General features: G+C 52.1%; 6 protein-coding genes across 6 annotated transcripts; 2 read left to right on the top strand and 4 right to left on the bottom strand.

Annotated features, from left to right (window-relative positions):
* Positions 1-427: 427 nt before the first annotated feature.
* Positions 428-1081, bottom strand: B0H18DRAFT_1126748 (uncharacterized protein; the record flags this gene model as incomplete). Its single annotated transcript, XM_048035216.1, has 4 exons — positions 428-683; positions 736-849; positions 906-921; positions 982-1081. 4 exons carry the CDS (start codon positions 1079-1081, stop codon positions 428-430), a joined length of 486 nt encoding a protein of 161 aa, XP_047885670.1.
* B0H18DRAFT_1051722 (uncharacterized protein) lies at positions 697-1845 on the bottom strand. The gene is made up of 8 exons (XM_048030970.1): positions 1703-1845; positions 1535-1598; positions 1385-1482; positions 1231-1328; positions 1185-1186; positions 982-1106; positions 906-921; positions 697-849 (listed from the first exon to the last, which is right to left on the bottom strand). The coding sequence occupies exons 1-6, from the start codon at positions 1808-1810 to the stop codon at positions 1078-1080; spliced, it is 399 nt and encodes a 132-aa protein (XP_047885669.1). The 5' UTR covers positions 1811-1845; the 3' UTR covers positions 697-849; positions 906-921; positions 982-1077.
* Positions 1846-3217: 1372 nt separating this feature from the next.
* Positions 3218-3976, bottom strand: B0H18DRAFT_1126747 (peptide methionine sulfoxide reductase; the record flags this gene model as incomplete). The annotated part of the gene is made up of 5 exons (XM_048035215.1): positions 3218-3342; positions 3399-3494; positions 3547-3609; positions 3670-3912; positions 3970-3976. The coding sequence occupies 5 exons, from the start codon at positions 3974-3976 to the stop codon at positions 3218-3220; spliced, it is 534 nt and encodes a 177-aa protein (XP_047885668.1).
* A 1315-nt stretch (positions 3977-5291) lies between these two features.
* B0H18DRAFT_1154953 (cytochrome P450) lies at positions 5292-7492 on the top strand (the record flags this gene model as incomplete). Its single annotated transcript, XM_048035762.1, has 14 exons — positions 5292-5340; positions 5373-5482; positions 5511-5611; positions 5641-5670; positions 5723-5914; positions 5964-6112; positions 6159-6274; positions 6327-6444; positions 6503-6516; positions 6581-6725; positions 6875-6956; positions 7016-7144; positions 7208-7351; positions 7402-7492. The coding sequence occupies 14 exons, from the start codon at positions 5292-5294 to the stop codon at positions 7490-7492; spliced, it is 1470 nt and encodes a 489-aa protein (XP_047885667.1).
* A 2503-nt stretch (positions 7493-9995) lies between these two features.
* On the bottom strand, positions 9996-12691 carry B0H18DRAFT_1051665 (FAD binding domain-containing protein). Its single transcript, XM_048030969.1, has 14 exons — positions 12344-12691; positions 12248-12286; positions 12143-12196; positions 11950-12090; positions 11756-11894; positions 11514-11701; positions 11357-11467; positions 11235-11304; positions 11118-11180; positions 11002-11067; positions 10783-10945; positions 10701-10730; positions 10289-10645; positions 9996-10205 (listed from the first exon to the last, which is right to left on the bottom strand). The coding sequence occupies exons 1-14, from the start codon at positions 12404-12406 to the stop codon at positions 10046-10048; spliced, it is 1644 nt and encodes a 547-aa protein (XP_047885666.1). The 5' UTR covers positions 12407-12691; the 3' UTR covers positions 9996-10045.
* Positions 12692-14855: 2164 nt separating this feature from the next.
* B0H18DRAFT_1216758 (uncharacterized protein) lies at positions 14856-17448 on the top strand. The gene is made up of 18 exons (XM_048036676.1): positions 14856-15183; positions 15238-15316; positions 15376-15389; positions 15450-15548; positions 15612-15621; positions 15675-15692; positions 15748-15854; positions 15913-15962; positions 16012-16036; positions 16102-16113; positions 16171-16288; positions 16348-16448; positions 16512-16653; positions 16716-16773; positions 16830-16854; positions 16909-17011; positions 17065-17160; positions 17224-17448. Exons 1-18 carry the CDS (start codon positions 15119-15121, stop codon positions 17311-17313), a joined length of 1212 nt encoding a protein of 403 aa, XP_047885665.1. The 5' UTR covers positions 14856-15118; the 3' UTR covers positions 17314-17448.
* The last annotated feature ends 1616 nt before the right edge of the window (positions 17449-19064 follow it).

Raw genomic sequence — 19064 nt, 5'->3', positions numbered from 1 at the left:
TTGTGCAACGTCACGGTGCATCGGCAGAGGAGACTGCACGGCTCGTATACGCATAACGCGGTCACATGATGACCGCTAGCAACTTTCGCACTGTGTGACGGCCCGCCGCCCATCAATCTGAGTAGGCTGGGCACAGGGATCCTTTTTATTTGCATCTCATAACTTGAGGGCGGTATCAGATTACTTGACTCCTGTTTTCCTGGCAAGCAGTTTAAATTCGCAGCATCACTGTCCAGCGTGATGCTATGGCCGGCTGACATATGCCAGTGCCAGTGCAACGTGTGACGTACATGATCCACAGCAATAAGAAAAAAATGCAAAGAAAACATTAGGCCACTACTGAAACAATCGTGTATGTCTATTGTCCCCAACTCTTCAGCCCCAAGGATCAGTGTCTTCATGCGCCGAGAAACGCACGACAACAACGTCACCAGAGTTTTACGGTCTTTGGCCTCGATGTCCTCTGGGAACCCCAATACGGAGCCCAATTGCGCAGGCGTGTCCGGATCTGCGGCGAAGCATTCATGTTCAAGTTGATCGATGTGTACGGACCCATAGAAGGAACCGTCGTCGTCGGCTCCTCGGAATGGGTCGGAACTATCAGTGATTGTTCGGCATTTTGAGCTGTGACATATAATTTACATAGCTGTAGGGTGAAGCGCGAGATGATGATGGATGTGATACTATGGAGAGACATGAGAGTGAACCATCTAGGTCGCTAGGGTACTGACGTACGGGAAGATAAGGAGAGGAAGGGGGCTGTACACCTCGATGCTCGACCCAGCTTCGGGGAACAATATCTTCATAACATCGAGCACCATATCTGCGAGGTTGAGAAAGAGCAGAACGCTGTCAATGGAGCCATGTCAATGTATGGTTGTTCGCGGACGTAGGACGGCTCTTACATGAAATGTATTGTCCCTAGACGGAAGGTGGGTTAGCCATGCTCATATGAAGGCTCAAGTATACAAACCGACGCACCGTTCCGCCACAGATATGAGGGTAGGGAGTTTTTGGCTGAATCGGTGCGACAATGCTTGAACCCGCCTGGGATGAAATACCAAATGACAGCCACAGTCATCGCATCCGACGCGATGGCACAACTCCTGGCAAGGACCGATCCTGCATAAGGGCCGTATTGGCATCTGCAATACACGCCGACAAGAACTACGCACGTCTTCGTCGTTCATATCAGCCCAGGCGATCTCGACCAGATGAACGGAGGCGCACCTATTGAAGATAGTCGCGGTGACGCTAGTGGATACAGCGTAACAAAGATTGAAGCTGTCCAAATTCCAGAGTTGGAGCGACTCTTGTGTCATCCCATACTAAAGACGGGTCATGTGAATGCCATTCGACCAGACTATGCGACTCCTTGACATACCAGATTCACGCAGAAGGGAACCAGTCCTAACACTGCATTCACGATAGTGACCCATAGGTTGCGATTACTGACGGCGTATACTCGAAGGGAGGAGAGAGCTTCGTGCGGATCAATACTCATTAGTGAAGGACGAATAGCGCATTCACGCACAGGACCATAGTAAGAGACATGCCAATGAGAACAGGTTGCCTAGCGACTCATAAGCTCTGCAACTGCGATGTAACGATGTTCAAAAAAGACGGCGCATCCGAATCATATATGCTCTTCACCTCTATACCAGAATCAGTTTGTGCTTGGATCCGAACGAACGCAACGTACCAGTATGTTTTCCGGCGAGAACGGCCTCAATATGAAACACGCGCACATCACAAGTGTGTTCAGCCGATTCAGAAGGAACAGTAGGCTTGGATGCCGGAGGGACCACATATATGCCACTTCCTCACCAAGGCTGATGAGTTGCTGGTATATGAGCAATGCTTGAGTATGAAGATTGAATTTAGTCAGCGGTTCAGAGACCACGGTTCAAGCGGACTGACCAGCTGCTGCGATCTGGATGTAGTTTTGTATCACACTACAGCGACTTTAGCAGCGCACAATACGAGAGGTACATGAACAGAACGTACTCAGCTTCGAGAACAGAAATCAGTTCGGCTGGGAGGCTATCCATAGTCACTGAAACACTGGAAGGAACGACAGAGAACTCTCAGTGAGCAAGGATTCTTTATCATGTCCCGAACTGCCCCTTCACATCGAATGAGATGTATCAAGATGCCTCCGAACAATCTAAGTGCGAACGAGGTTGAACGTTGCGTACACGACGAACACAAGGCGGTTCTGCCCCTTCTGAGGTCTCATCTGAGAGCACACGCGGAAGGGCAAGGCCCTTCACGAAAATGTATGTATTTGTCCACCAGGACGCTATGCACACCGCGAGGCCCACCGGGCCAACATCATGTTGAGTGGTACAATGCTGTGTTATGCAGCCCTGAAAGATTGCAACAGCGATCAGCACGCACAGAACCGCCCATCATGACACGGAACGCCCACCTGGAACAGACCACCTCGGTCAACACGAGGACAGATTACTTGCTCTTCGGTGGCTCAGCACAGCCGCACGCGGGGTAGGTGCAGGAGCCGCCGTTGGCCTGAACGTTCGCACAGGTAGCTTTATCCTGTCGAGCCCGCATGGCGATGGTGAGCCGCCGCCATACTTCGGGCGCATGAAGCGAACAATGTACTCACAGACATTGCGTTTAATGGTCGTTGGAGTAGTCGAGGACTGGGCTGCAACGGAGACCTCGGTTGCACCTTTATACCTGATCGTCATTGTCAGAGAGCGCAGTCGAGGCGTACGTGGATGGGTAGCTTTGATATACACAAGCGAGCATTGGTGCCGCACTGGGCCAATAGGAAGATATTATTGAGTATGCCAGGTGTCAATACCTTCCGTCTTCGACGATCTGCACCGTCCACACTGGGCGAGCTGTCGAGGTGTGCAGCGATTCATCCGGATCTCACGCGGTTTGATATCCTCCCGTCCTGCGCGTCTCCCACACCGCCTAAAAAGTCGGTCAAACCAAACCTAGTCTTATCGCGGTCCCTATACATATCAGCATGACCCGTCGCCGCCTCTTGCTGTCCCACGTACCAGCTGTTCCGCCCACTGTAGGTCACTTGGCTCATCCTCTTGCACATCCACGGAGCATGCCGCTGCGACGCAAGCTCGCACGCTTTGATTTCCATTCCGTGATAGTACACAGGCCCAAGGGCCACGACGCAATCATACAACGCCTGTTACATCTTCCTTCATCTGTCCACCTGCCGTTGCGACCACTACCAGTTCAGGCGGTGCGTTGGGCACTGGTACCCCGTCGGGTTCTTGTGCAGGTACTCTTGATGATACTCCTCAGCGTCCCACCACGGGCCCGCGGCCACGACCTGGGTGGCAATCTTCTTACCTGTAGAATCCATGGTTCGTCATCAACTATGTCTGGTCATGGCGGTGCCGACGCACCGATAGGGTCAAAGTGCTTCTTCTGCACTTCATCGGTGACACGCTTGGCAACCTCGAGTTGCTCTGAAGAGTGGTAGAAGATGGCCGAGCGATACTCTGCGGGAGGGTATGAGACGATACCGCAACGGTCGAGTGAGATGGTACGCACGAGTTCCTGTATCATTACCCTGCCTGTTCACGGTCGTCGGGTCGTGCGTCCGATAGAAGAATTCTGCAGCGGCGGTACCTCAGTCGGCACATCGGCGTTCCCGAGACCAATGTTGCTACGCACCGACGAGGTCGCCGTAGCTCACGACCTTCGGGTCGAACTCTATCCGCAATGCCTCAGCGTGGTCGGTCGCGCCCGTACACACGGTGCGGTAGTCCGGGTTCTTCGCGTCGTCCTTCCCGCCAGTGTATCCGACAGACGTCTTGATGATGCCCTTGTTCTGAGCGATAGGATAGTGTTTCAAGAAGATGTGCTCGACTCCCCAGAAACACCCGGCTGCGAAGGTCGCGATTTCTGGTGCTTTGCCTGCATCACTTGAAGTGAGTACGTCGCATGTCCGGTAAGCTCACACGTCGAACATACCGGACATCGTGGTAATATTAGCCGTCGGATTGTTCTGCAGAGTAACTGATGATGATGACAGTAAGGAGACAAGAGAAGAACGAAGCCGGTTGATGACGGTAAGCATTCGAGATGAGCTGTAGTTACGCCGCCTTGCGTTGGCCTTGCGCCACCAGATGGCGTATGTATGACACGTGATCGAGTCCGTACATCCGAGTCGTGAATTCCGCGGCGCGCGGTCTTGACTCTTGAACTTCACAGGACCACTCCTCCTCATCCTCGTCGAGATCGATTTCGCCTAGACTGGATGGTAAGCCTACCTGTCGTATATACCTGCCAATAAAGCAATCTCTACAAGCGTGCTTCGACTGAATGACCCTGAGTCGAACTACTAACTAACCGTCAAACACAACGCTGCAAATCAATGAACTGCCCTTAGTACAACTTGCGAATCGCCACGTAATACACAGTATTTCTTCCACTCGTTCCGGACGCAGCCACGGCTACTCAATTTATGACGTGAAGCAGCGCAGGGGGGGCCTGACACCATTCATGAGGTAAGCACATCGCAGGAAACTGATGAATGTGACTGAGTGAACCTCCACCAAATACTCCGTAGTGATTGCATGGAATGAAGTCTTGCATAAAGTTGCGTCTTGTTTACAGTAAGCTCTATTACTGGCAGTCCTTGACTGTTCATCGTTATCACCACTGGAGATGGAATGTTGAGAACTGCGCCTCGATCTGTTATCAATCAAGATGACGATGACTTGCCGCTGTGACGCGACTTCAACAGGACAAACTTGCCTGCGCGAACATTCAGGCCAACCTGCACTTATTTTGCATATGGCTGCGCCAAGCCATCGAAGAGCAAGTAATGTTCGGCCACGACCAGTTTGTAGGTGAGCGTTCTCCATCGTCGCAATTGTCTTTACTTAGGCTACTAAAAGCTGTCGTGGTACTGGCTGTACGAGAAGACGTTTCCTTACTCTTGCGCTGTATGGCAAAGGTTAACGGCCCGGCGTTCGGCAGCCTATGATGGTGTGTACGACGAGTCGTTGGATTTCGCAGGTCTTGATGCGCGCTGCCAGTGGTTGGCCAGTGGTATCATGAAACAAGGGAACACGGGAAGGCCGTCTAGATTGTCGGCCTTCAGTCGATCTCCGGAGGAGTAGGCGACCCGTTGGCGACCCGACAACAATACCTAGTGCCATTTCTAGCGCCGAGTTTCGCAGTCACTCATGCACTCATGCTTTGCAATCGCAGCCCTTGAAAGCAAACTCCGCGAGTGCTCCGTATTGAGCCGTCGGGCAATCCGTGGTACTCGAACCCATTGGGTACACATGTCTCTCTCCTATTCTCTGCTGGCCTGTACTATTGCACTGATCTCATGTATCGCTCTTGTGCGTCGGCTGGTGCACAAGCGCGGAATCGAGGCCTACCTGGCCCAAGAGCTCTCCCGCTGATAGGTAATATACACCAGCTCCCTACAGAGTACCTTGAGCGGACACTGGCTCAATGGACTGAACATATGGTGCGTGTCTGTCTTGATACATTATCAGTCCTTCAACCAAGTGTCATTTCTTGCAGGTGACCCCATATTCGCGACATTCTTCCGGACTCCGACGCTGATCATCAACACTCACCGGGTTGCACGAGAATTGTTGGAGAAGAGAGGCTCCATATATCCAGTCGCCCCCGGACCGTCTTGATGTCGGAAATGTAAGTAACATCATTCATAGGCTGCTTTTTCGCAACACTGAGCGTTACGCAGCATGCAGTGGTACACCACTGTGCTTCTACCATACGACAGTGAGCCGCGGCGCAAGCAACGACGATGGATCCAGCGCGAATTCGGTGACAAGGATGCGATACAGCTGCATGAACCTATTCGCCGTAGAGAGACGTATAGGCTGCTTCTGTCATTGATGCGCGAGCCTAAAGACTTCATCGCTCACGTCAAGCGGTGAGTACTCGGTCGGATTGTCCATCCTCAACGCTGATTGGGCTTTCAGTTTCGTTGCATCCATACTGACCGAAATCACTTATGGTCATGTGATCACTTCGCTGGACGACTCATGGTTCCTGTTGATGGACAAAGCGGTTCAAGGCACGTCGGAGAGTGGTTCGGCGGCGGCGGTGCTAGTGGACTTCTTTCCCATGCGTAAGTACTACCATTCTGGTTGTCAAAAGCTACTCATTGTCCGTAGTAAAATTCATCCCTGTCTGGATGCCCGGCGCAGGCTTCAAGCGGCACGCCTTGAAGGTGAAACAAGACGTACAACACGCCACGCATATGACTTACTACGCAGTTAAAGAGGCCGTTGTGAGTTGGACACGCCCAGATCAGCATCCTATGTCCGTCTCATCCCACGCAGGCAGCGGGTACAGCGAAGCCGTCATTCGTGGCAACGCTCATAACGGATGCGCAACAGAACGGCACTTTAATCCAGGACGAGCGAGATATTATGGCGGCAGCCGGTACTATCTATGCAGGTTTGTCCTTGTCGTCACTACTGTGCGCGTACGTCTAAGCAGCACCTTGCGTGATCAGCCGGGATGGACACGGTAAGTCAAAGTATACCAGCTCGGAGACCGTATGTTCGTTGACTTGGTCGCATACCTTTTGAAGACGAGGATAGTGTTGATCACATTCATATTGGCGATGGTCATCCATCCCGACGTCCTTCGGAAGGCACAGGACGAGGTGGATCGTGTAGTCGGAACAGATCGACTTCCAGCATTGGAAGATAGAGATACACTCCCTTACATTGAATGTCTCATCAAGGAAACACTTCGGTGAGTCATGTCTCGGTGTGCTGGTACGGTGACTTACATACGGTCTCAGCTGGAGCACTCCAACTCCATTGGGTAAAGACACCACGCACGTTCGTTCTGCTGCAGTCCTGAACGTCGATGTCTATAGGTATCCCGCATTGTCTGACAGAAGATGACGACTATCATGGACACACTATTCCGAAAGGGTCGACCGTCTTGACAAACATCTGGTCAGTCGAACGCCGAAAACCTCGACTTCAGTCTCATTGACCTCGCGAAAATTACTCAGGGCAATGACTCATGACGAAGAAGTCTACCCTGACGCATCTGCTTTTCGGCCTGAGCGTTTCCTTGGCATGGACGCGGAGGCGATGGACAGCACTGATCCTCGTGCGGCCGTCTTCGGCTTCGGTAGACGGTGAGTTCGCTGTTAATTCTTATGATTCCTATCCTTCTTGACATGGCGGTCGTGTGCACTCAGGAGCTGTCCAGGCAAATACTACGCAGACGCGAACATTTTCATGGCAATCGCTAGCATAGTGGCGACGCTGAATATCAGTAAAACTCGTAACGACAAGGGCGAAGAGATAACCCCCTCAACGCAGTTTGGATCTGGACAAACCCGGTAGGTATCAACAACTCTGATGAATACCCAGCGACTCAATGTACCGTCAGTCATCCTCCCGAATTCACGTGCACTATCGCCCCTCGATCCCAACAGATGATGGACCTTGTGCCTGAATTGCTTGGGAACCTGATGGAATGAGGTGCAAGTACTGTAACCAGTTGTAGTTTCCCGCTTTCTTCCCGTTGAACTGTCTTCTCTATAGGAGGTCAGCGCATCACGGTCAGCAGCGTGACAGCGACCTTGAATGACTGCACGCAATACGAGTGATTTTATGGCAAGAAAAGCAGTGGTTAAGCCTCGCTTTCAGCGCTTCGAGCTACGACGTGCAGTCATCGTCGATCACTAATCATGAACCCTTCCTTTTCCGTTGAACTATGCACACCCCTTGCTCCCGGCCTCTGGCCTGGGGGCGGCTCGGACTCGCAGGGATCAACTTGAAGTGTCTTACTGTATATGATTTGCCACAATTGTAGACTCACTGACAAAATGAGTATGACAGGTACCATGATGTAACGATATACATCCGAATCGTCAGTACATATAAGAAGCAGATGGTTCGTGGCCCTCTCCCACACTGTTGTTACATGGGTGACATCGCAGGTATGCATACGAACCGAGATTCTCCCGAGTCGGTACGTCTTGTCTACGTGCTCCGGATTTGAGCCTTTTGTGTCATAGATATCAGTATACACGCACAACAATCGGACGTGCGATTGTGTTCAACAACATTATACTAAACAGTGCGAGCGATCCTCGATCATTGTCGTCTTGTATCTCCGCTCACCAGCAAGTGGGATAGGTCGTGTACCCTTTTAAGAACAGATACATCATAGTAAGGTATGTGCATCGTCATTGACACGTACATAGTGCCCTGACTACATCGTTGGACTCGGAGGCCTCAACTTTCGCCAGCTCATCTGTACTCCAGGCGACGTCGTCTACTTCTCTGTGCTCGGCAGAGAAGCCGTTGTCCTCAAATCTCCGACGGCTGTGCAGGATCTTTTGGACAAACGTACTTCAAGTTAACACGATCCATTCTGACAGACCCCGCTCGATCCTCAAGGCCTAATGCACGAGATGTGAGTGCTATGACGTGGTCCTCGTTGGAAGCGCCATGCGTCTTAGAGCAACAACACTCTCATTAGGATATAATTTGATCCAAACCTGCCGCTCCGTCCGTATCACGACGAATGGCGCCTCCAACAGCGGTGGATCTAGGCCTCACTCGATAAAGCGAAAATCGGCAGCTTTCAACCCATCCAACAAAGGGAGATCATCCGGATGCTTGCTGAGATACTCAAAACGTATCATTGACAGGCGGTACGTCATCCTGCTTCAGCGACTGTAATTGTACTCATGCCTTTGTGGGTACGAAGCCGGATTGATACTCGAGGTCACGTACGGACGCACCATCACGGCGCACGTCGATTCCTTTGTCAAGCTTGCCAGTCAAGTAATCATCCGATTTACCGAGGCAGGCAGTCCCTTCGCCGCCTTAGTCGACTTCGTGCCGGTCTGTGAGTGCTACCTACTGTCACCGTGTCCACTGGTTCGAGCCGCAGTAACACAGCGCGCTACATGCCTACAAGGTCACCGGGCAGTGCTTGGAAGCGCAAAGCCATCGACGTCAGGCCCATAGGCTTTATTGAATGTGATGTGAGTAGCCTAGCATAGCCTAGCTACGTCCTCTTTCAGGCAATTGGTATGTACGGCAGGAGGAGGAGGAGGAGGAGGGTCTTGTCTCACGTTGATAGAAGAGACGCCGGAGAGGGGGAGCCTGTCTCTCGAGGACGAGCGGGCTGGCCACAAAGGCATCGTCAATGTATTGCGTGTAGGTGAGACTAGTCAGGCAGGCCGCGACGTTCATCTGTGCATCTACTATTCACTCGTTTACCCCCTCACCTTCTGCTTCTGACGCACCCATGCCTCTGCTTTCGCTCTCGCTCCTTCTGTGACACAGCCATTGCTTTACTCGCATAATTATCTAGTCACTCCCCGTCCTCTCACCAATTTTCTCTTCATCGACACGTTCTCTCGCTTGTCCCCCTCAACTACGCACATACACTCTCTCCCCATGATTAGTTCGGGTCCATTCGCACTCATTCGCCAACTTGTCCTCGTTTCTTACATAACTGCCAATTTGCCCGCTTTCTGGCCGGCTGTGTGTTCTGTAGCTATGATGGCTCTCGTGTGTTTGCATATGTTCGTTCACTGTACAGTAGCAATGCACGCAGTGATAGTGAGGATATCACTCGAAGTTGTGATCATCGAGTCAGGTTGTCAGACGCATATACTTAGGTGGATTACACAAGATTAGACAGCGATTATATCGCACAGAAAATGTTAGAGGAGGAGGAGGAGCCGGACAAATTATTGCTTTACTGATGGCCTCTGGAAGGGATGACCGTGTAGCGATCTTGCCAATCGACTTCATCATGGTTTGGATCCGATATGTGGACTTCATTGTTATCCGTTTAGAGGTGCGTCGGTCTGTTAGAAGCATAAACAGATTGTATCCGTGATTGCTACGCCGTCGTCCAGAGAGGTCACATGGTATGTGGTATCGAAGGACAAGGATAAGGTGCACGACAATGACGGCGAAGTCTTTGGAGAAGGACGACGAAGGCGACATCTGCGCGCACGATGGTGACGCCAGTGTGAATGGACAGCACATCACATCGTCTTCATACTTCATAATTCCGACAAATACTTCCAGACCCTAGCCAGCTCTCGCGAAGCCACGGGAATTATCAGCGCCACATGTCCGTCAGGACGCACTAGCGCAGCTGCACCGCTCTCAGTGCTTATGCGGAGCGACCGATAGAGACTCCCCGTCGTACGGCCATCATTTCTGGATGCAGGACATCGTCCAAGTATATCCTGCGGTCAGATATTTGGCATCAGTCGGATGTATTGAGAGTGCGAGGGACATACTGCGAAGCGCGGAGCACCGGTTCCGATACCACACCCGCCTCTGCAAGCACCGTGCCATGGCTGACAGAGAGGATCGCTCCCAGCTGCACATCGCCATTACCAACCTCCTTGGAGCTGGCGCAGCGCTCGATGAATTCGCGGAAGCTCGCGCCAACCGCTGGCAGCGTGATATCGCCCGGGAAGATGAGAAGCTTGAAGGCCATTTGGTATGATATAGTATCAAGAAGGCTGCAGCGACTCCAGCTGTCGTAACGCAGAATTTCGGCGTGGGGCAGTCTTTGTCCCAAGACCAAGCCGCACGCAAGATCTTGGAAGTCGGGTACAGTGAGTCGCGAGTCGTACTGGACACCTATGCCTCTGCTCTGGGTGTCAGCACCCATCATATTTAGCCAAGGTGGTCATCACCGCTTACGATGTGAAAGCGTTCTGTCGTTCAAGCAGGCTATTGGCTGGGTGAGTTACATAAGAGTGAAGTGCAGATACAAACGCAGTACCTCATATACTGCTCCGGAATACTCGTACTTGGGCTGCGTATCAGCCTCTGGATCTCCATATCGAGCTCGATCAACGTGATGCTACAAGGGCGTCGCTCAGTTTCGTATGTGTCGAGGAGAGCATTTCCGGCGCGCCCACGAAGGCTGTATGCGAGTTTCCATGCTGGCCGAGGTCGTGTTTGACAAAGATGACTTCGCACGTAGCGCCGGAATGCTCACCCAGATTATAAGCATCCGCCATCGAGAAATTGAGCCCTTGGCCGGCATTTGGAGAATGCACATGACCTTCGATGAAGCATCAGCCGCAATCTTCCTAAGCTGCAACATTCTCTTACATGCATCTCCGGCTATGAAAACTCGCTGCGCGTGCGAGAATGTCGAAGCGATTCGCTGTCTGGCTGATTGAATGGGTCAGTTGCGAAGGCCTTTGTACCGCAATGACATGGAATTACCTCTGTAATGACTACACCACGTAATATCTTCCGCGGCCATTGAGTACGGCTGGAAGCCACGCGAGAATGTCTTGCAAATCTATATGAGCGACGTTCGGAGGAGATCGAAGCTGGTTTAGTACCGCCATCAAGATGTCTGCTAACTGCACTGCTGAGACATTCCCATCGTTTACCAAGGAGTCGTCCTGCAATTGCCCATATATACGGATCCTGTTACCGGGCCTTGGAACAGTCTGCGCCTTGTAAGTCATACCGCCCTATTGAGAAAAAGAGGCTCACAGCTACTAGACCCACAAGCGGCGACTGTATAATGTTCTTTGCTAGCGGAGTCGGGAAGTCGGTGATCGGCTTCAGGTCCATTGCGCCCCATACTTCGCCTATTGCAGGCTTTGAGTTCTCCGCCACGACCGTCCCACCTAAGTCATCCATGGTGATTCCACACTGTTGACGGACCCAAGAGCGGGCACCTGCACATTCTGTAGTCTCAGCAGGTGTATATTGAACATGCAATGAATGTTCACCGTCGCAGCCAACGACATATTTTGCGCGTATACTTTCCACCTTCGCCAAGCATTCGGGAATATCCGCTAACTCGTTTCTCGAGGTAAGTGGAAGACGGCTTGTCCGCACATGCTCCGCCTTAAGGTGTACGCATGTCACCTAAGCATGCGTGCGTGAGTTAATGAGATAAGTCATCACCACATATTCAACTTACTTCAACAACGTATTCATCATTCGGTCCTGACTCATTGATGATACGGAATTGTTGAGGGACTACTGGTTGTTCTACTTGAATGCCTTGCTCCGACAACGACTCCCTCATGAGCCGCTCAATATCTTTTGGGTCTAGGACAATCTGAGTGGCGTTAGTCAGCGTTCCGATACACCAAGTATCATGACGGCTGCACCTCATAGAGATATCGAGCAGAAGATGCCGGAATGTCTGAACCCTGCTTAGTAGCCTGATGCCGTCCTGTGAATAGAGCACCAAGACCGTGCAGCTGGACACAAACCTTTATCCCGGATCTGTCGTCGTTCGCTTCATATGTAACCTACATTCACGATCTGTCAATGTGAGCTGTCGTCGCTGCGGAGAGATGCCGGCGGACCATGCGGTGAAGATGGAAGCCTGTCTGTCTCAGCTTCTCTCCCATCCCGACACTGTCCCACATTTCAATCGTCCGGGGCTGAATGCCATCCCCTTGACCTGCTGATTCTTCAGGTAGACTGAGTGGGTGTAAGGAACAGGCACGGAGGACAGGAGGAGAGTGACACTACCGGCGGTCTATGATTCTGTATGGTATGTTGAGGCGGCTAAGGCAGACCGCGGTCATGAGCCCCGCAGGTCCAGCACCAATCACGAGGACATCGGTATGCGAGACTTGGCTCATGGTGGACTGCGGGGGTCGGCGTCCAAAGGATGGGCACTCTTACCTCGCGGCCGCATACTTATACACTGATCTGCAAAGCTGTAAATATTATAAAATTTCAGCGTTTTTCCGCTGGCCATAATCTCGTGTGGAGAGTATGTTGGGTTTATCGTGGGCAAAGGTATTTGCTGCCATACCTTCGATATCGCTTGATCGCGCCAGGGGGAGGCACCGTGAAGTTGGTTACAGTCTCCGCATTCTGAAAGAGGACTACGGCAGGTGTCATTCGTGTGCGCTGAAAACCGCGTGTCATTCGCAGGGCGTGCCACACGTGCAAACGAACACTAACCATGAAGCGAAGAGGTAAAGCAGTTCGCTGACCCGTCCGTGGTTCTGAGGTCTCGGTACACTCCATCTGCGAGGTGTATGGTTCAGGCGGACACCATCGACTCCGAGCGCAGCATGTCAAGGTCACGCACCGTTGAACACTTACTCATGCCAGCCAGCTTCTGATACGGAGACCAAGGATCATGCACATGCTTCAAATGCATCTGAGACGCTGTCAGTTGGGTCGCGCGCATTTTCAAAATGCTCAAGAAGCGGATCCCAACAAACGCTCCGAGCCAGTGTAGTTACCTGAGTACAGCGTCACTGAATACCAAAGGCACCGTCTTGATCGGATCGTTGGGTAATATGCCCTACATTCGACACCAGATACCTGGCTGTATGTATATGTGGAAGATCCGATCAGGCCGAAGGAATGATGAATTTAACGCACTGAGGATCGGTGCTTGCGCAGACGGTCGCAGTCTCCCTCAGGGTGTGTTGGCTTTCGGAGGTTGTTTCAAGGTCTGGAATCAAGCCTTACGGCCGCTGTCGGACCCGTCAGCAGCAATTCTGCGCTATTGACTGCGAAAGCAGACATACATACTGCTGTCCCTATCTTCACCACAGAAATGGAGCACGCCGCCCGTGCGAGTCGTATCAGATGCAACGCCGCGCATTTGTCAGTGTCATTAAGCCGGCCATCTCGATTGCGCGCAGCTGTCTGGCAGACGACATCAGGAAGTCGTCATGAGCGCCTCGCCCGTACAGTCCATCGTGCGATTCTTGAACCTGAATTGTCGTGGAAGCTCGGAGCACGGCAGCAAGGTGCTCTCCTGTACTGTAAGAAGAGGCGGTGCATCAGCGGCAACATCTCGTTCGCGCGCGGCCCTGGTCGAAGAGTCCTGAAGAAGTCCTCAGAGCGTATGCAACTGTTGGAGAACCGTTTCTTGCGATGATCAACAACTTTCGAAAGGGGCGCAAGTGGGACCGCTCAGATCCGAGGGTCCAACGGAGGAGCGCCCATGCGGGTTCGGTGATCTAGCTAGCATTCATCGTGATCATCCACTCAATACCTGGGCGTGAATCAACCTACCATCGTGGAACCCTGGATTCTGCGTGTAGGCGGAGCCCAAGATGCGTAAAGCGTATCTTCGGACCGTGTAGCCCATGAGAGTCCGTACTTCGAAGCCACTGGCAGTTACAGCCCGCCGCATACACGTACACCCATCGCGAGCAGAATCGGTCACGAAGACTACTCCCCGACTGCAACGTTGCCGCCTTTATAGCTCCGTGTTCCTTCATGGAGACGCGCCGGTTAGACAAGCCAGGATCCAGGTCGAGCGGAGGAAAGGTCACCAGTGGTCGAGACTTCGCCTTGGAGTTGAGTATACTCGACGAGAGTTCCGGACATCTGGCAGAGACCAGAGGATGACGAGCCTGAGAGTGAACATCTGACAAGAAGCGAGTCTAGTAAACAGTCTACCATCTACTGGTGGGCGCCTGATCGGGGCGCTCGTTGAGGAGGCGGCAAGGCCCGGTCGTTACTATATACGGCAGCAGGCGGCCTTCCGGACGGATTGGAGGTCCAGGACACCTAACTTACCGCTCCTACTCGGCACTCAGTCTGATCGACACGACAATACCATTCGCGAAGGCGCTCATTGGAGCGTCGCGGCAGCCTGTGGCCTTGAAAGTTCATCCCGAAGTATGGGTGCATCCTCCAGACTCGCATGACAGGCAGGGCATCTCGCATGCGCAGTTCTATTCACAACGAGGACAGCCGTGTGATATTTTTCGTTACACACTGGCACTCGCTTCACGGGATGCGCCGACTTTGATCATACTCGGACTGCTGGCAGATGCGAACAACAGACTGTGAACTTTGAAGCACCTCGGAGTACGAAGCCAGCGTTAAGTCTCATCTCCCTATCACAGGCTGAGGCTCCGGACGAGATGCTCCGGTTGTCATTTCAGATACCCGCTCTGGAGGCGGTGTTATTGCTGCATTAACATTCCGAAACGGTCAAAGTGGATTTTTTCGATGCTACAATTCTCACCATGTGCCACGTCCACGGTCATCCACAGCTACCTGAACAGCTATACATATAGCGCTTCTCGACCCTCCGTCCTCCGTCTTGCAATCACTAATCTCAGACAGCAAGCCCTCTCAACGCCTCCATATCCGTAATGGCGTCCAATGCTCTGGGCCCCACCTACGGCGCTATCCTGCTTGCGGTCATCATTGCTGCAAGGTTGGTCGAGGCCCTTCCAACGACTATATTGCACTGACCGCCGCATCTCCTAAGTTTCTACGGAATGACGGTTTTGCAGATTGTGTATTACTTTCAACGGTACCAAAGCGACAGCCGGACTCTGAAGCTCTATGTTCGTTCATTTCCCATCACACGCATACAACGTCATATTCACGCACGCGCTGAGAACAGGCTCTCCTCTTATGGTCACCAGATTATACATCCAAGAGTGGGAGCCCTTGAACTAATGCATTGTCTCTGTCTAGGTGCCTGGACACTATGTCTATCATTCTCGAGATTCATGCTGTTTATTGGTACCTCATCATGAATTTTGAGGACCCAGCTGCCGGTGCGATTGGGGTCTGGTGAGTGTCATGCCTCAGGATACCGGACTTGAGTATTCCGCAGTCTAACGTACCCCAAAATAGGAGCATTATGGTATTTTCAGTTTGTATGATGAGTCTTGACGTCGGTTTACTTGGTCGTCATAGCTCGAAAGTGGCTTCGCAGTGCGTGTGTTTCTAATATTCGCCCTGCAAGGCACGGCGCTGACGAGGATTAAAGTATGCTACAATATTTGTCGCTCAATTGTACGCCACAGTCACGCTCTACGCTGCCCTGATCGTTGGCTCAAAGGTCCAACAGGTTCTTCATAACCCGCATCCACATGAGTGCGTTCAGAAGTCCACGATATCGGCAGGATGAACCGTAGGCTCATTATGTCAACAGTCAGCAAACAATTACCGCCTTCCGTAGCTATCATGCTTCCCATTGCTATTGTATGTCACTGAACCACACTCACGTGAAACCGCGCTGACGAGTAAACAGGGAGTGTTCTCTCTAGGCGCTGTTGGTAAGTATGAAGATTGTAGATGGAACGCACGAGCCGTCCTGACTGTTGTCCGCATCTTAACCTAGGCACAGGTCTAGGCAAGTTTGTCCGGTTGCGTTCTTGAATGAACGTGTCTGAATATTGTCCATATGAAGCCACAACCGGTGTGATGTAATCGCGCACAGGGCTCTTCGCTTGCGAGACACGCTACTAACGTCTTATCTTAGTTTCCGAACTCCCACGCGCTGGAGTGTGAGCAGTGGATGGTTCGGGGTATGTTTTCGTCCTCGCTCAGGATATCAGTAGATTGGTTCTAACCGCCCATCTATCAGGCACTGTGCACTGCAAACAAGGTTCTGGAGATGATTGCTGACGTCTCCATCACCTTATCACTGTGGACGTTGTTGCGCCGACAGAAGGGGAATTCGAGGCAGTGCGTTCTGTTTTCGGTAGCCTTGCCTCCTAAACTCTGACATTCCGGCGGTGGCATGCTCAGAACGGACTCTCTCCTCAATCGGCTCATCATATTCGCAATCAACAGAGGTGTCTTTGCAGCGTATGCCTTCTTCTTCTCCATACCGGTAGCAAATACCCACTCGGTTTACTCCAGAGCCTTGCAAACTGTGTATCTCGTTACCGTAAGTGGCTTACGATATGACATGCCCTGGTAGATTGTTGTGATCATATTCCTACCTCCTAGTACCTCGCATTACCGAAGGCGGCCGTATGGGTCGTCTTTCACGCGGCGGTTTCGAAGGGTACGCATGCCCAATTCGGATATACCGCATGAACAGTCTCACAACCGTCCATTCAGTCTACACGAACTCGGTTTTAGCTACGTAAGCATTCCGCTCACTATCCAACGGTCTATCTTATGTAATTCTGCTGGACAGGCTCAACAGTCGAGACATTATGCGAGGTATCGCACAGGGATCCGATCACAACCACATTTCCTTGTCCGCGCTCCAGGTGCGTCATCCAGAAGAGAGCGGTGATGTACGTGATTTGTCTATCGCTCCATATATTGTGAAAGTATCTACCCTTCATAGCATGTCTTTGACTTCTCGCGTGGAATTCGGGTCGACAAGGAGGTGGATAGTATGCCGACCGACTTCACGGAAGCGACGGTTTCGCAGACAGTCCAGGTATAGTGTTTATGACATCTCGGGGCGTGCGGTGACTGATATGTCCTCCGTATTCTCCCTCAGTGCCTACCCGGTGACGAGCACGGATCTAACCTGCTTCGCGGGATAGCAGGTGCAAAGCATACAGGGCTACGGGAGATGGAGTCACGGTAGTCTGGGACTCGTCATTTTCTTCCAGACCCCCATGCCCGCATATCTAGAGCCCCGTCTTGCTGCCTGCTTTGGCGATGTATATGACTCAGACAATTAGACATCGCCTCCTCCGAAAGGCTTGCATGCAAGGATTGTCGACGGCTCAGGCTCGGAACTTCTCAGCAAAACTCACCGATAGCGTTCGGGCAACAGAACGCGTCGCCCGGGTCACCGCCGCAAGGTCAATCACGATACGGTACCACATCGGACCTCCGTTATATGCACGTTAGAAGGCCTCGCGAGCAAGAGCCTGGTATCTGTGTCCTACCCCGGGCCACCAATTGCACCTGGACTAGCTTTTCGACAAATTGAAGACCGCTCAGCCACTTGTATGACCTGAAAGTGTTTGGTGAACAGAAATGCGTCCGATTTCAGGCAGTGCCTACGTTACGAAGCTGACCATTATTGGCCTACAACAGACCGGCTGCAATCACCTATGTGGTAGTCAAGCGGTAGTGTTGCGGCCAGGCTGTGTCTATGTTGCACCTGGGTACCTCCGCTCAGACGTCATGTACTTACCGCTCGCCACACAGTCAGAGTATCCCCTGCTCGATATTCAGGAACCTACCTATGGTGTCAGGACATATACATATAATATGTCGTATCTACGTATTCCAGTTTCTAGTCTAATGATTTTCTGCCAATTTCTATATATGTCGCGGATTATTCACGTCCGCTGAGTCGCTCGATCCTCGACGCCCGTCATACCGCCTTGAGTCAAACACGTTCAATCCAGCTTGCTGCTTGTCCTGAAACAGTGCATGGTGTAGGAATCATCGCAAAATTTGAATATCTCAGTAACTCGATGTTCGCGCACGACGGAGAACAACGATCATCATCATGCCACTGCCACTTGCACGATGGCGAGCGAAGTGTAATGGGCAAGGTCGGCTCGGGCGATCGTAGTGGCTGTGGTCGCGCGGAACGGGCGGAGCGAGCGAGAACGGGCACGGTGTGGACCCAGATACTGATGTTGGAAAGGCGAAAACCTACGGTACAGGTCACGGTTGGCGCGATGTATCTACGTGCTGACATAAGCATGTAGCGGGCGCGCCCGTTACACGAAGGGCCCGGGGATGCCGTGAGTATGTAGTGCGCGGGCTTCCGAGCAAGTTGCATGTGCGTTCTGGGCCGGCGAGGCACGGCGGATGTTTGGACTCAAGATTCCACTAAGATTCCATGGCACATCAAGGACTGTACAGCTCGTGGTGAGTGTGTTCCTCCTCATCACGAACCCAGTCGCTGGTTGCCGGAGGCAATCTTGTGACTGCTTGCGGCGTATCTCGGACTCTACGCTGTTTCTTCTCTTCGTGTGAGTCGTTGTCACTGCCCCAGTGGCATCTCATCATGATGAATCGGATTCAGGTTATAGGAAGCGTGCGGCGCGGTACTCTTCTATTGGCATACAGATGCCTGATCCCATGCGGTCTGCATAATAGCGACGACAAGCGGCGGCGCGGCCTTCAGGCGAGATACCCTATGACTGTTGAGTTGCCCTTCTATGTAAGACATCAGGATCTGTTCTCTAAATGTTGACTTTGCTCCGAATAGTGCGCTTTGCCACTGACAGTTAGCCCGAAGTTGCGTGATATCGACAGTGAGGCTGTGAGCTGTATACGCGCCGGAGGAGGAGGAAATTCTCGTCCTGTGTGCGTCATCTGTGCGTTCTATTCACCGATATTCCTAAAACCGATCAGTCGCATCCGTTACAT

Source organism: Fomitopsis serialis (assembly GCF_022376445.1).
Source record: "Fomitopsis serialis strain Sig1Antser10 chromosome Unknown B0H18scaffold_214, whole genome shotgun sequence".
Classification (NCBI taxonomy): domain Eukaryota; kingdom Fungi; phylum Basidiomycota; class Agaricomycetes; order Polyporales; family Fomitopsidaceae; genus Fomitopsis; species Fomitopsis serialis.
Note: the sequence above shows the minus strand (reverse complement) of the source record. Positions and strands in the feature narration are given on the sequence as shown.

Coding starts and splice junctions, on each gene's coding strand:
- B0H18DRAFT_1216758 (XM_048036676.1), top strand. CDS start 15,119: ATGGCGTCCAATGCTCTGGGCCCCACCTACGGCGCTATCCTGCTTGCG. Junction 15,184..15,237: donor GCGGTCATCATTGCTGCAAG/GTTGGTCGAGGC, acceptor GCATCTCCTAAG/TTTCTACGGAATGACGGTTT. Junction 17,161..17,223: donor CGGTTTCGCAGACAGTCCAG/GTATAGTGTTTA, acceptor ATTCTCCCTCAG/TGCCTACCCGGTGACGAGCA.
- B0H18DRAFT_1051722 (XM_048030970.1), bottom strand. CDS start 1,810: ATGTGGTCCCTCCGGCATCCAAGCCTACTGTTCCTTCTGAATCGGCTG. Junction 1,483..1,534: donor ATGTCTCTTACTATGGTCCT/GTGCGTGAATGC, acceptor ATCCGCACGAAG/CTCTCTCCTCCCTTCGAGTA. Junction 1,329..1,384: donor TTCCCTTCTGCGTGAATCTG/GTATGTCAAGGA, acceptor ACCCGTCTTTAG/TATGGGATGACACAAGAGTC.
- B0H18DRAFT_1051665 (XM_048030969.1), bottom strand. CDS start 12,406: ATGTGGGACAGTGTCGGGATGGGAGAGAAGCTGAGACAGACAGGCTTC. Junction 12,287..12,343: donor GCTTCCATCTTCACCGCATG/GTCCGCCGGCAT, acceptor TCGTGAATGTAG/GTTACATATGAAGCGAACGA. Junction 11,895..11,949: donor ATGATGAATACGTTGTTGAA/GTAAGTTGAATA, acceptor ACGCATGCTTAG/GTGACATGCGTACACCTTAA.